Source organism: Cyanistes caeruleus, chromosome 3 (assembly GCF_971803275.1).
Source record: "Cyanistes caeruleus chromosome 3, bCyaCae1.hap1.1, whole genome shotgun sequence".
NCBI lineage: Eukaryota > Metazoa > Chordata > Aves > Passeriformes > Paridae > Cyanistes > Cyanistes caeruleus.
The window spans coordinates 69,527,567-69,543,393 of record NC_141703.1 but is presented as its reverse complement, the minus strand read 5'-3'; the positions used below and the strand labels follow the sequence as shown (position 1 = coordinate 69,543,393).

At 42.3% G+C, this 15,827-nt stretch overlaps 1 protein-coding gene across 11 annotated transcripts in view; it reads left to right on the top strand.

Annotated features, from left to right (window-relative positions):
- The first annotated feature begins 2,395 nt into the window (after window positions 1-2,395).
- The window catches only part of CDK8 (cyclin dependent kinase 8), a 78,766-nt gene continuing 65,334 nt past the window's right edge, over window positions 2,396-15,827 (top strand). For 3 of the 11 annotated variants that reach the window (XM_086881770.1, XM_086881769.1, XM_086881768.1), the window contains exons 1-2: window positions 2,396-5,603; window positions 5,958-6,067. In XM_086881770.1, coding sequence (XP_086737896.1) covers window positions 5,313-5,603; window positions 5,958-6,067 — 401 coding nt within the window. In that variant the 5' untranslated portion in view covers window positions 2,396-5,312. Of the gene's footprint in view, window positions 5,604-5,757; window positions 6,068-15,827 lie in introns of those variants that run through there. The other 8 variants (XM_086881778.1, XM_086881777.1, XM_086881774.1 and 5 more) reach the window with 8 other exon arrangements.

The window sequence follows — 15,827 nt, the reverse complement described above, 5'->3', positions numbered from 1 at the left end:
TCCTGTTCATAGTGATGTTTCACAGCAGTACACTATAACTGAGTAAAGTACTTGTTCATTTTATGTTGTGTGGTTAATATAAAATGTCAAGAGTAGATCTTTCTTAGAATATTATTGCACTGTGGCAATGCTGTCCACAGCGAAACACGCTCTTTGCAACTATAATAAAAATAGCCTGTGGAGGGCAGCAAACCTCAGGCAATTACTAAATTTTGTAATAGTTTGAGAACCTGGATTTAGTTTGATCCGTCTTTAAGGTTCTTTAGAAAGTAGCTCTATTCTGTAATATTTTTTTGTTTAATATAAGTAAAGCAGGACCTCATAATCGGTCTTTTTAAACTGGATCTTAGTATCTCCAGGTGACACCAAAGTGCTGACATGAAGTTGATTTGCTTGAGAAGAATCTGGACAGGCTGGAGGAATGGGACATCAGCAACCTCATGAAGTCCAATGAGGACAAATGCAGTCCTCCATCTAGGAGTGATCAGCCCTCTGGGACAATCCTGAGTGCGGGCTTTACTGACTGTCTCTGCTGGAAATTTTGGAGTGTCCTGGTGGCAGTGGTTAAAGAGGATCAAGATATTTCACCCCAGCAGCTGTTAGCTTGGAGAAGACAAGACTGAGAAAGTATCTATCAATATAGATACTTAGTGTGTCAAAATACTTGACTTAGTGTGTCAAAAGGACGAGGCCAGGCTCTTTTTTGTGGTGCTGATAGGACAAAGGGCAATGTGGAGAAACTGATGCACAGGACATTCTACCTGATCATGAGGAAGAACTTCTTTACTGTGCAGATGACTGAGCACTGGGACAGGCTGCTGAGAGAGGTTGTGGAATCTCCTTTCCTGGAGATATTAAAAACTTATATCAATACAACCCTGGTTAATGTGTACTAAGGGACCCAGCATGAACCAGGAGATTGGACTAGTGTGGTTCCTTCCAACCTGACCCATTATGTGATCCTGTGAACACAGAAAATTGATTATCAGGATATGACTGGGAAGTGATTACTCCCCTTTACATGGTTCTTGTTTGCCAGTAGAACAATCCTGATATGGAAAATTCCGGATGATTTGGAGTGAGTTCTATTGAGAGGACTAAGGTGGTCCTGGGGCTGGAGCACGTGCCACATGAGAGAGGCTGTGGGCCCTAGGACTTCTTCAAGTTGGAATAATGGGCAGCCTGCCAGTACTGACAAGGAACTTACTGGAAAGACAGAGGCAGGATTTGTATTGAGAGAAGGACAGAAAATTGGATAGTCTGGTCCAGAGAGGCTATGGAATATCCTTCCATAGAAGCTTGGGTGGAAAAACCCTCAAGCAACCTGAATATGAGAGTAGCCCTGCTCTGAACAAGACATGGTCCAGAGGTCCCTTCCAACCTGAATATTTCTATGATTATAAGAAATAATATAAAGTAATAGTTCAGGGTTTATTTCCCCTCAGACAGGGCTCTTCTCAACAACAACAGTAATCATGAGTTCATAGTCTGAATTTTCAAGGTTTGTAGAGACAGAATCAGAGAATCACTTAGTGTGGAAAAGACTTCTAAAACCCAGTCCAAACCATTAACCCAGCACCACCAAATCCACCACTAAACCATGTCCCCAAGTGCCACATCTGCATGTCTTTTAAGTACCTCCAGGGATGGTGACAACTGAATCTCTGTCAGGAGAATAACATAGGCTGATTGTTACCGTAGGTGGTCCCAAGTCTGGCAAACAGATGTTTCTCTGAATGGAAGCACAACTCTCCTATACAGCACCTGGATCCAAAGGACTGATGTATGTTTGCAAGTAACTTGTTAGATCAAGATAATCAATTTTATAGTTAAATATAGTTGAGTGCAAAATAAAAAACAAAAACACAAAGCCCAACACATTGCTTTACATAGGGAACTGTTTGTAGATTCAGCACTTATCTGCATTAAGTAAGCTGTGTTTTTAAATGCTGATGGTATTCAGCTCACTCATCTGCAGGATGAGTAAAAACTGCAAGGTTCCTGAAAAATACTCAGACTGCGCAAGTATGACAGTTAGTTTTTCTTTACATACAAAAAGGAAAAAGTGCCACTACATTATTGTCTTGCCTTCAGCTTTCTTTGGACTAAACAAAAAATGGAAGATGTATAGCACTTAGCAGGACTGCACTTTTTCAGTCACTACCAAGCTGGGAACCCGTCATTCACACCGCTAGAGAATGTCTCCATGGGGATATGGGAAACTTCTAGCAGGCAGCTACAGTTTCATTAAAAGTTTTCTGAAAAGCAAAAGTATGTTCACACTTGGCAAATGAATAAGTGGAATGAGCAGACACTCTAATGGCATGGGGATGTGATTGAGTGTTGTAGGTTATCTACTCATCTAATGAAAGAGGAGAAAGCAAAAATATTAAAGTTTGCTTTTCTGTACTTTTATTCTATTTTTGAAGACTGCAAAACAAAGAGCAAGTAGTTTGTTGTACATTTCCCAGTTGTAAGCTTTGCTTTGCTTTAAAAACTCTGACTCTAGCACCAACACTGTGGCCACAAGTATGCAAACACACACCTCTCCCAAAACCAGCTTTGCTTTCGATATTGATGCTCCCATACCCCAAGTGAGAGCATTCACTTCTTGTCACAATCCAGCCTGTTCCCAGTCCAGGCTTTCACCTGAAAGACAATTCCCTGAAATACATTCAGAAGTGTTTAATGGTGTCAGTCTTCCTTGACTACTGTCCTCTCTGGTCACAGCTTGCTTTGATAACTGCCTCCAACCCACTGCACCTTACCAGCGCTAACATGGTAACAGTGGCTTCGTTGCAGAGAACTCAGATATCCTTCACAGGTGAGGTGATGCCAAACAAAAAAAATGTCAAAAGTGTGTGTGTTCTGGACATATTAGAAATTACACAAACTCGGAACAGAAGGATATGATAAAGCAAACCGTGAATGTTAGAGGAAAAAAAGAGGAAAGCTCCAAAAATCCAACTTCAGCAGGATGTGTTAAGCATAGACTTTTAAGCTGAGTCCTAAGAGAGCATGAGAGAAGGGAACGAAAAACTGGCAGTAAGAGATAAGAAATCATATCAATTGAAAGGGCCACTGTGGGGATGGAGTCCTGAGAGTCAAGAATACCAGATCCTGGTGGTGTCTGTCTTTTGAAGAGCGGACCCCAAAATCAAACTTTTCCTTGAAATTATATTACACCATGACAGATTTTTAAAATAAAGCACAAAATATGCAACTTTCCATGAAACAGAGTTAAAAGTTGACCGTGAAATGTCAGTATTTATTTCTTATAATAAAAAGAGACAAAGTGTGTTTTCTGTTTCAAATCTTTCTTGAGTTGGGGACCATAGGTCTGAATTGGCAAAATCGAACATCAGTTTCGATACAAGTACCTGAAGTGGAAACAGAGAGAAGGTGCAGCAGATTTTCAGCTACACTCATTCTGGAAGGCATACAATTCAAATGGTATGTACAATTAAGGAAAGAAACATTCAAGCAAACTTGTAAATATTGTTACAAAAGGACCAACAGTCTGGGAAAGAAGATATCTCAGTTGTCGTTTTGACTTCTCAGAATTTGTCAAAGTGTGGAATTCTTCCCAATTGTTTTATGCAAATGTGAAACATAGCACAGGTTGTCAGAAAATGAATCTGGATTGTCTGTTCTTGTTTTCCTTCATGATGTCTTTCCTTTCTAAGCAGATATTGTTTGTCTTCTGCACCCTGCAATGTTTCAGCTCTGGATGGACTAATCCCAACCATCAATTACCCTGCAGTAATTGGATTCATGTGGAGGAGTTTGGATGTTCATTGCCTCCACAAAAAAGTGATTAATAACTCAAAGAAGAGTACAAAGCTACAGAAGTGTGGTTATTGCTACCTCCCCTGCTGATAGGACTGAAGGTAGTGAGCAGGTCAGAGGTACTGTACATGGTGGGTTTGCCCATGCAAGCTTGGTCCCTTACTGCCCCTGAAAGTCCCCAAAGCCAAGCATCCCTGAAAGCAGAGATGGGGCTGAGATGGATGAACTTTGTGAGGTGGATGGCATCTTCCAGACTGGTCTCTGCTGGGCTGCCCTGACCTGTTTCTGATTGGTGTAGTGAGATACTGGGAAATGTTCTTGTAAAATTTACTTGAGTTACTGGGCAAATAGAGTGTAATTTTGCTGCTTCTCTCAATTGCACTTATTTTTTGTAACACATGCCTAATTGCTTCATTCAACATACATAATATCCCTAACAACCTCATAGCAACATATTGAAAGTCCAACTGCTGGCTTCTGACATGAGTCTCATTGAGTGATGCCAGCTTGGGAAGCAGGCACAACCCTATCCCAAATTTTCAGGGATCAGTGCTAAAGTGTAAATGAAAGTTAAGATTTGTAATTGAAAATGGAAATGATTTCAGACCATTCCACAATATGTTGTTTCTTCTTTCAGGAGCCCCCACATTCTGTGATGTCTCTAAGTTAAGGGATTTGAGTGCCCACTTATTTACTCAATGTGCTCCATTCTTGACATGAAACATGAAGTATGTGTGCATGACTATTAAAAATACAAAAAGCTGGCCTGCAAGTAGAAAGATTGCTGTAGCTTTAGTTTAGTTCCAAGCTGCCTCTTCTACAAAATTACCAGCTGATTTTGTGTTGGGTGTGTAACTCTGGCTCTGTCAGGCAAGGAGAGGAATTGGGAAATGCCCAGTTACTGGTCACATACAAGGCCCTTGCTAAACATGACAGGTTTTGTATCACATCCTGACTCATCTCAGCAACCACACAGAGAGGGTTTGTCAGCATCTGTGTCTTGAGTGCTGTGAGCAGCCTGGGACATCACAATGTAAGACATGAAACTATTAGAAAGTGTCCAAAGCAAGGCAACCAAGATGGTGAAGGAGTGTCTGAGGTCACTTGTTCTGTTCAGCCTGAAGCAGAGGAGACTGAGGTGAGACCTCATTGCAGTCAGCAGCTTCCTCATGGAGGAAGAAAGGAGCAGGCACTAATCTTTCCTCTGTGGTGACCAGTGACAGTGGAAATGGCCTAAAGTTGTGTCAGGGGAGGTTTGGACTGGATATTGCAAAAAGGTTCTTTACCTAAAGAGTGGTTGGGCACTGGACTGGGCTCCTCAGGGAAGTGGTCACAGCATCAGCCTGGCAGAGCACAAGAAGTGTTTGTGGACAACGCTCTCAGGCACATGGTGTGAGTCTTGGGGATGGTGCTGTGCAGGGCCAGGAGTTGGACTCAATGAACCTAATGGATCCCTTCCAACTCAAAATATTCTATGATTCTCCAATATTGACCGTCTTCACAGTTCTGGAATTGTCTTAATTATGACAATGCTAAGGGATGCTCAGAGCAGCAGGGACCAACTGCGTCTGCCCTCGCCAGCCTGGATGGAGCCGGGGACCAGAATATTCACCGTAGCCAAGACCCCGGGAAGGGACGGAGCGCTGGTCACGGTGGCTGCTGATGGCGGGCCCCGTGCCCCCCCGTGCCCTGCCCAGGAACTACAGCTCCCGGCAAGCAGTGCGGCCCGGCCGCCCTCTCTTCCACCGCCTGTACTACAGCTCCCGGCGTGCGGCTGCGCCCGCAAGGCACGCCGGGACGGCCCCTTCCACGTGGTGCGCTGCCCGCGGCCGGGGAGGTGTCCGCGGTTTGCGACGTCCGTTTGCGGCAGCGCGCGCGGGCGCGGCCCCGAGAGCCCGCCCGGGGACCGGCGGCGGTGCCGCTGCTGGCGCGGAGCGAGAGAGGGGAGGGAGCGCCGGGGGTTGGGGCTCGGAGCGAAGGGAGCAGCCCCGCCGCTGGATGTTCCGCGGGGCGGCGCGGGGGCCTCCTCCTCCTCCTTCTTCTCCTCCTCCTGCTGCTGCTGCTGCTGCTGCCGCCGCCCGGTGTGTGCGGCGGGGCGGGGCGCGGCTGCCGGGGGCGGCGGCGGCGGCGGGTCGCGGCGGGCGCCCAAGATGGACTATGACTTCAAGGTGAAGCTGACCGGGGAGCGCGAGCGAGTGGAGGACCTCTTCGAGTACGAGGGCTGCAAGGTGGGCAGGGGCACCTACGGGCACGTCTACAAAGCCAAGCGCAAGGACGGGTGAGTGAGCGAGCGAGCGAGCGGCTTCCCGCGGGACCCCCGTCCCGCCCGCGCCCTCCTTTCCCCCGGCCGCCTTCTGCCCCACAGGTTCCTCTGGCCCCCTCCCCCCACCCCCGGTCCCCTCGTTAATGCCGCCCTTTCTCCGGCCCTGCCTGATCCCCGCCCGGCGAGCCCCGCGTTAGCCCGGCCGGCCGGAGCCTGGTTGCGCCGGGGTCGCTGCGAGCGTCCCCAGCCCCTCAGCGCTGTGCCGGAGCCCTGCTTCCGTGCGGGAGAGCTCGGAGAAACAAATTCTGTGCCCGAGGAAAAGCGTTCCCTTAATGGATTCTCGTTGTGAGTAAATCAGTGGCCGCTTACACTGTTCAGCCTGATCATCGGCTTCATAGAACGGGTTTTTTTGTTGTTGTTTGGTGTGTTTTTTTAACAATGGCTTTTTTTAATATGATTTATTACTTGTAGTCACCATTTTGGGTCGTCTTGCTGGCTGCTTCGGAAGCCAAAGTCTGCTGGTGCTTTTGGGGCTTTAGAATGCTTTAAACAACCTTTTGTGTATGACCAGTTCTTGGTATAGACCCGAGTAAATGAATTTTTTTGGCATAAAGATTTTAAAGAAAGAGCTAATGAAACTGTCATTTAGGTTTCCCTCGTCCGTGACATGGCATCACTTGCTGAACAGCGGAACAATAGGAAGTAGGGAGCAGGAGAAACTGGAGAGGCATGGGTTGTTCCTGTAGCAGGTCCTAAATTTTGAATTGTATCTAGTCTTTCTCTTAAAGTCTCACCGCAGTGGTGCTCCGTCTGCTGTCATGCAAATAGGTGCATTTTTAAAGTCTGGCTATTATTTTTACATTGAATGAATAAACTTTTAAAACAGGCAGTGGTCAGTCATGGCCAAAATACGATCTGGTTATGTTTACATAAGCTTTTGATTCTAGAAGGAAATGCTCTGGCTATTACCTAGAGAACAGTTGTAATGAAAATGGTTGCACCTTGTCTTGTCTCGTCTGTGTCTTAAACATGCTGATATGAATTGCAGCACAGTTACTTCAGCCTGAATTTTGTTTGATGGTAGGAGCTGGGTAACTACTTTTTGGCACTATTTTTATAGTTGGATCCTTCCAACTGTTCATACGGAAAATTCTTATCTTGCCTGAATTCTTTCTATTCTGGAAGGGCAAGAGGAAAAAAATAAAAACAGTTGTAAGTGTGATAAGCTGTTGCCTCAAGTCTCCTTTATATACAGGTACCAACGCTGCTGATACAGCCAGCCCTGGTTTCTGTGCCCGTGCAGGGATCTGTAATAAAAAAAACAAGTCGAGGTACTGAAAGATACGGCTACATTTCTAATGTTTATGTCAGGCAACTTTGCAGCTGTTCAGCATGTTGGACTGCAGCAACGCGTAGGGAATTCAGCATGTCATGCTGCTGAAGCATTTTTGGTGAAATCATCAGTCTGCTTGATGTTGTTTGGGAGAGAATGTTTAAAAATGCTGGTGGTAGTGTTCTTCTGGAAAATTTCAGGAAAAAACCGGAGTTGTTGGCTTTAAAAATGGATAGTTGCTCAAAGGCGGTTTTACAGTAGGATGTATATGTTTTTAAATCTTCACCCTTGTTGGTGCATGGGGAGATTAAAGTATGGTATTAGATTAAAGTTTGGGGGGAAAAAAACAATGTATATTGTCTCCTTTTTCCTTTGGTTTGTTGTTCATTTAGTGCCTTGTTTTCCATCCCTTTTTTGTAATACTTCCCATTTGCCTTTCAAATTTCTGAAAACTTTTGCTTTTAAATATCCTGTGGAATTGCCCCTGGACGGTCACTAAAATATGTAAAAGAGAAGCACCCATAGAAGCTTTTTTAGCTTATAATATATTTGTACATATGTGATCTTAAATTACAAGGGTGGAATTAGGATTGAAGGTTTCATTTACATCCCTTTGTCCAGAGGGAATCGATTAAATCAAAGAAACTAGTAATAACATTTAGTGTTCCTGGAGCTGTGGTAGTAGATGGATGGATGTTACATCTTGTGGTGGGGAGCCTGCAAAAGAGTTTAGTATTTATATATTAGTATATGCATATATTCAAAAAATACTCTTGCATTATTTTAGTATTCCCCAAATGGTAAGTAGTGATGGATCAATCATTTTTTTAATTGTTTCTAGTATCTAATCAGCTCATACCTTCTTTTTCATATTTTCTTTGAGCTTACAAGTGTTCTTTAACTTCGTTACATGATTCTAATTCTTAATTTAAATAGCTCAAATCTTCTAAGATATGCATGGTAATTTTTAGAGTACTTTGAAGAGTGGGCTGCAGGACTGCAAATATTTTGTAAACAATATTGGTTCAGCTTTTTCTTAAGTGATGTCTTCTAGTATGGAGGACTAAGAGATAGAAGGATCACAAAAAAGAACTAAATTTTAGTAATTCGGTTTGTGCAAATATATCTTTTAAGGCCCTTGGTGATAAAACCCAGTTCAAGAATACTAGGAGCAGTGTCTGTAGTACAACTGTTGTCTTCACCTTTTTGTTTTGTTTTGTTTTACTGCTTTACAGGTTTTACAGCTGCCTCTGAGGTGCAGTAAGGCAATTGAAAACTAGATAGCAGCTGTGTATCCTTGTGCTAGGAAGTTAATTGCATCATTGGAACCACACAGGAATGTTTTGGAGGACAGTCTTTCAGGAATCTTGGTGGAGTGAGAATCCTAATGAAAGAGAGATGTCCTGTAGTATGTGTGCTGGTGACCAGATGGGGGTGTAAAGAAAGGGTTTATTTCATGCCTTGTTCCAAGAAAAAAGCCAGTCCAGCCCTTCAGTGCCCTTTGCCACAGAGTGAGGCTTGGGGTTTCTTCTGGTCCATCTTAGAGGATCACCAGGTACAGCTCCATGGAGGTTTGTCACCTATTATCTGCCAGACTTAACCCAACTGAACACCCAATCAGCTGAGTGACCATGTCAGGCATCATAATTGAGCTCTATCTGGTGCACTGCCTGCAGCAAAATGGTATCCTGAAGTTTTTATTTTAATCTCTTTTATTTTAAGTTTGTGGTCTCTATGTGGTTGAATCTTCCTGGCTTTTTATTGAATGGTGGTGTCTTTTTCATCAGTGCAGTACCTGCAGTGGGCTTTAAAACCTGCTTAGAACAAAGTCTGTGGATTGATGGAGCTTATTTTTATAGCAGAAAGGTGTACAGAGAAGCATTTGACTCTAATGGGGTTTATTTTTATAGAAGAAAGGTGTACAAGAAGGCATTTGACTCTAATGGCATACACTGGGAGGGGGGCATATGGCACGTTGAGCATCAGTCTTTAGATAAAGGAACTGTTGCTCATCTCTAGTGTTTCTAAGATAGTTTACTTTCTTTCTTCCCCCCCCGGAAAATGTCAGTTATTTCCTGCATAAACGTTGCCTTGTGTGCCATTTGGGTGCTTCCTCAGGAGTGCTCCTCAGCCCAGCTATTAAACCTACCTATTTGACTTATGCTGGGCTTGGAAAATATGCCAGAAGTTTTTGTATGGTGTACAGACATGCAGATCTATTGTTTTTTACATTTTCTCTCTGCATCTCACTAGGAGCCGAGGGCCAGTCACCGGCTGACAGAGGTAGGAGGACGCTGGGGTCTCTTGTGCAGGCCTGGCTGCCCAGCTTGTGCAGCACAGGAGGTACAGCCCTTTCTGGGACTGACACCCTGTGCTGAGCACATGGTCATGTAAAATCCATGTGCCCAGGTTTACTGGGATTGGTCTTCCATTGTGTTCTTTGCTCTCCTCTCCCTTTTTATGATACAGCTACAGACAGAAATCTGAGAGGGAAGCCTGTTCTGTGGAGGAAGGCTGATTGTTTCAGTGGCAATTTGGAGTGTTTCCAAACAATCATTTTTCCTGTTTGTCGGATGTGGTTTGGATGAGAAGAAGAAACTATTGAATATCCCTGTTTGGCAGTATCTAACTTTTTAATTACAACAGCAAAAAAACTGTGTAATTGAGGGTCTTGAACTCATGTCCCCTGGTGCTTTATTAAAAGCTTTCCTGATCTCTTGGAAAGAGACTTGAGTGGAGAGACTGAAGGTGGGAAACTGACACTAAGCAAACTAGTGCTCTCCTAGTTGTTACCAGGATCTGTGAGAATTAATGCTGGTCCCAAACACAAGTGGAATTAGAATTTTTTTTGTTTTTGTAATTTCAGCTCTTACAGTTTGTTGGAAGTATTGTTGTAGGTGGGGGAACAGATTGTTTAATTTGAACCTACTGACACATTGTAATTGGCATTATGAAAATCATCTTGTGTGCTTCAAGGAGTCAAATCTAATCTACTTTTTTTCCCCTCCCCTTGAGAGTCCGTATGAGTTGTAAAAGAAGCAGAGTGCTGGAAATCTAGTAGATGTCCAGTAAGGTATTGGGTTATGTAATCTCTAATATGACACATCATAGTTTCTATCTACCGATTAAAAGGATATTGCAAGAATTTTGATTCTCTCTCAGAAACTCTTGTATAAAGAGAAACTGAATGGATGAGGAGTGTTTATCTTGGGAAAATAGAGAAAGCAGAACTCTCAGTTAGATAAAATAATGAATGGATTGGGTAATGTGCAAGATTCTTAGGCTATTCTTGTTTCACAGCATTTGAAGATGGACAGCCTGGAATGTTTTTGGAAAACAGAATCTTTTAATGCAGTGTAGATAAATTGCATAGCCTATTGTCAAAGGGAAAAGATAAGGGCATAGTGTCTGTTCTGTGATGTTTTCAAAGACAGTCACTTCTGACTGTTGTAACATGTTCTGACTGTTGTTACTGTAAAAGTTAAGCTCCTCACTTACAGGCCAAGCTCTGTAATGCATGCAGAAGAGCCTGCTTTTGTTTACTTAAGGAATTCTGACTTTTGGTGGGTGGTTGTTGTTTTTTTGTTTCTTTTTTTTTTAACACTAAACCTCTTTCTGGCCCTTCATTAGGTGGTTAGCAGATTAGTTCCAGTTTGTCTGTGTTTGTGGGTGTGTTCTGATTGAGTTACATCAGATAAGTAATCACTTCGTCAAGGTCTGTATCAAACTGATATTTAGTGAGAGGTACATAAGAGTTTGGGAGTGCCACAAATAGAGGTAATGAGTCAAAATTTTTCTTGGTGAGAAGGGAAACATCAGGGCTGGACTTGAACTTGATTAGTTCTGTGTGGAGCCTTTACAGGAGTTATATAATGAACATCATGCTATTAGTTTTTGTTATAAATTTCCAGACAACTCCTGTCTTCTCTCAGTGGTGATTTTTTTGTTGTTGTTTTTGGCTGGATGTTTGTGTGTTGATTTCAACTGTTTTGACCCGAAGCAGTTGGTGGAGGTTGCAGGCAGGTGGTGAGAGCTGCAGAGCTGCCATGTGAGCCCTTGGCGTCTGACTCCTGTCTACAATGGTGTGGAATTTCTAAATGCCACAAACTTTATTTATGTATGTAATATGTGGTATTATCTTCGTAAACTATATGCCCTGAGTCCCTTTTGGATCCTTCACCACAGCAGTTACAAAGTTCCTAATTAAACTCTATCTACATAATGAGTTAGGCATGCCATATTGCATAAAGCCTTGTGCTCTTACATTTTTCTGGTCAACCACTCTTATAACTGTCTTCCATCTTCTTCCTTCCCTTCTCGCCCAGCTACATGGCTCCAGGCTTTATAGGTTTTTAAGGTCATGTGGTTGAGAGAGTCCTGCTGTGGCCTTTGGACCTTATTTGGTGTGATCTTTGTTATCTTGTCACAGATGTGTTATTTTCATACCCTGCAGCAAAGGTGAGTTAGTGTTTCATTCCTACCTTCAGCCTATGACAAGTTCAGAGAAGAGGCTATGAAAGTAGTGTTTCAAAACAGCAAAGAAAAGCACCAAAGGTCTACATGCAGTTTGATTCTGGACTTACAAATTACAGTAATATATGTAAATAGCGGGGCCACGGACTGCTGCATGCAATTTCCCATTAGAAAATAAGGGATAGATTTTGAGGGTGCTGGTTATACAGGATGTGCATGTTGTCAGAGAACACTGCTTTTGACCAAATGACGATGAGGTAGTATGTTCACTCTAGATCTTAGGTATTCTTTGGTTATTTATTTTCTGTTTTAAAAAAATTTCAAACACTTTGTGTTTTTTGGTTGTTAAAAATAACCAAGAACACAGTAGTGGCAATGTCATTTATTACCATTAGGATCTGAAGAGCTGTAATTTGCAGACTACTGTAGCAGAACTGAAAAATTTCTTGATTCTTACAGAAAGACTATTAATCTGGCTGAAATTTGAAAACTACAGATGAAACCTAATGGAGGGTGGAGCGGCTTGGATTTGTGTATGGCAAGGTTGTACCCCAGCAGTGTGCAGCAACAACCAGTGTGCCAATATGTGCTTTACAAGACCTTCAAATTACAGATACATCCATTTTGTGATTAAAAGGTGATTGTTGTGCTACTGTATCCAGCTGGTTCTAAAAATCTGAACTTTACCATCTAACAAGCCATTTACTGCTACACCTGAAATACTCATAGAAGCAAATAATTCTGAGTAGTCTGTTAATTTGGAGGTGCTTCTGTTTTTCAGCAGAATAATATTCCATGGACAAGCAGCACGACAATGAAAAGCAGGGCACGAATTGCAAAGGTCTGGGTAGCAGCACATTCTAACAAAATACTGATTTGTTTCAGTTATTTTTTCGTTTGCCTATCAGCTTTGTTTGGAACAGAATTCTTTCTACTGTGGATCCTTATCCGTGTGGAGTTGTGATTATGTGAGGTGGAGACTGAGCGGCTGTGTTTAGATGAACTGAGGATGTGAGGCAGTGCACAGGCTGCTGGTGTGGACTGCGGCTTCCCACCTCTGCTGTGGTTAATACTGTCATGTGCAGCTCTGGTTCCAGAAGGGTGTAGTTGCCTTTCATTTTCTTTTAATTAAATTTGTTTAGTGAGAATAGAAAAGCAAGGTTATGAGTGTTGGTCCTAACAATTGGCAAGCAGTATCTTTTTTTTTTTAGCAGAAGTCATGGGCTCCAGCCCCAAAAGCAGACACTTTGTGCATCACACAAAATCCCCTTTGTTCTATGCTGGCCAAGAGTGCTATCTTTTGTCTATGCCATTTGCCTGGTGTGATGTTTTTTTGTCTTACAATGAAATATTTGCCATGTCTATATTTTTGCTATACAGCCTGTTTTTAAAGATTGCCTCTGGCTTTTAATTCTAGAGGACAAGCCTTTCATTTTGGAGTGTGATATCTGAATTTTTCTGCAAGAGCCTGTAATGGGAGTGATAGGTAGACTTCTCTGGTTTCCTTTCATGGCTGCCTTGGAAGCAGCAAAAATGTGATAATTATTTGTTGCTGTTACAGAGTACTGTTGATTAGGGATGGGTGAAGTGAGGATCATAAATAATTGCATGGTCTGGTAGTGTCTTCTTGGGAAGTATAAAAAAATTCATTAAAATTTTTAAACTTTTTGAGTGGCATTGGTTACAGACGAACAATTGAAGTTTCCCAAATAGTTATTTTCCTTCTAGAAAATGTAGAATGTAGACTTTGTTACGTATGTAGACTTCTACATTCATAAAAAACCTCCCTATTTATGATAGGCTCATTTAGGTTAAGATGTGTGTTTGTTTGGTACACTGAAAAGATGCATTGTGAAGGAAGAGGAGATGAACCTGGAGCTAAACTGCTCTTTGGGAGAAGGTGAAAGAAGAGGTGGAAGTGGCAAGGAGGCTCTATCTGGTTCAGGAGCTCAGAGCTTGGGTGTTGTATCTCTGCATGGGAGAACATTTTCTTGTACAGCTAGTGGACTGTGACAATGTTGTGTTAACAAATCGTCTGAAGATAGGAAGCAAAATGGAGTTGCATCTTTCCTGGGTCTGATCAGTGACCACTGTGGAGTAGGATTGAGTTTCTGTCTCAGGATGAGTAAGGTGGGAGAGGTGAGTCAGGGTCCTGGGGTCTCCTGGCCCAGGATGACAAATACTGCAGCTCTGGTTTCCAGTACTGAGTTTTTAGAATCTGAACAGAAATTACAGAAAAACCTCTAGACTTGGCCTAGAAGGAGTCCCTTACATTTCATATCTGAAATCAGGAATAAAATGGTAGAATTAAGGAAGGGTCTAATTTTGTAATTTTGTGCATTTGAAGAAAAGTACTTTGAAAACAAACGTTCAGGTGGATAAGCAAGTGTTAAATAGTCAGTAGGCAGGTAGCTGGCAGTGCAGTAGCAGTTCTTCAGCCAGCAGGCTGAAAGGAGATTTTGAGAAAGTGTTTCCTCATATGTGATGATTTTTTTGCAGGATTTTTAACAAAAAGAAAAAAGGAAAAGAAAAAAAATAAGGGTAGCATCTCCCTTGCATTGAGGGATGAGTGTGATTAGGTTTTAACACCTTTCATGCTTCTGCAAGTTGTTGACTGGCCTTTGCAGATTCTAAAAAAATAACCTGTAGCAGATGAATATCCAGATATATTTCATAATATTTTTGCTGATTTTAAGCAAAACTGTTTGCGGTGTCTGCATGTGATAATAGTTCAGTGGAAAATACAGCCTTCAAGTACTTCTCCAAAACTATCAGGACATCTCTTAACCATAAGAAAAAAATACAATTTTTTTTAGCTACACATACTAATAACCTCTGTATTTCTAAAGCTGCTAAATCCCCAAAGAATTTTGTGTCTGTACAGAGTCCCTCAATTAAGATATGTGAGGTTCTAGCTGCTTTTGAAATACTGGAAGATTGATGATGGGCTTGGCAGCCTTGCTGTCTTAAATTCACATAGGCTGTGCTAGTTCTGGTTGCAGCATTTGTCTTGCACAGTAGAAATGTGATGGCATTTATGAAACCTGATTTATTTGTTCTTCTCCCCAAGGGTGTTTGCTTTGTTGTGGAATTATCCACTGTCTAAATAGAAGTTCAGATTGGAGGTATACTTGAAGGTAGGGTTGCCTCCTAGGGTGAGGTAAGTAATGGATTGTACAGAGGTAATACTCTGCATGTCTTCTGCCAGTCTGCTGCCATGAAGAATCTTAGATTTGTTCAGCTCAGATTATTTGACATGAAAATATTTTGTTTTCTGGGCATTCGTTGGGGGAAGAGGAATTGCCAGATCTTAAACATTTGAAATGTAACAAGAGGGCCTGTGCAGAAGGGAGGCATTCAGAATTCTCATTTTGAATCTGAGTAAGAATATGAAGATTGTTTAATCACCATGTAACTGGCTCTCTTTCTTTTATGTTTGTTTAAAAGATTAACAAAACTGGCATTTTTGTAATACTATAAAAGACTCAGTTCTGGATTGCAACTTTATGTAGATGAGGATATTCAGTTCATCTTCTCTTAATTTAAATCTTGGAATTGTTCTTTAAGGTTCAAAACAGCTAAAATGTATCTAAGTTTCTTCAAGTAAAGTAATGAAGCTGAGTCAGGAGCATCAAGATACTTTGCTGCTAATAAAAGGCTTGCTTTTTTTTGTTAGCCTGCTACTGTGAAGGTGAGTAGAGAGTTCAGAGTAGAGAAGTCTGTGTTGTGTGAGTGGATGGGAATAAAGTTTCGGTTTCAGGCTTCATCCCACCAGTGCTGTACCTCTCATGCTCCTCTCCCCCCCACCGCCCCCCATCTTTTCTTTGTGAGCTTGGCAAGTAATGCTGCGTGTTACTGCTATGTGCAGGCTGGTAACCATTCAGGAGGGTTTTGTGTTCTGGCTGGCTAGCCTGCTGTTCTCTCTTGTCTCCTCCAAGGCTCAACAAATGGTTTCTGAGACCTTGTCAA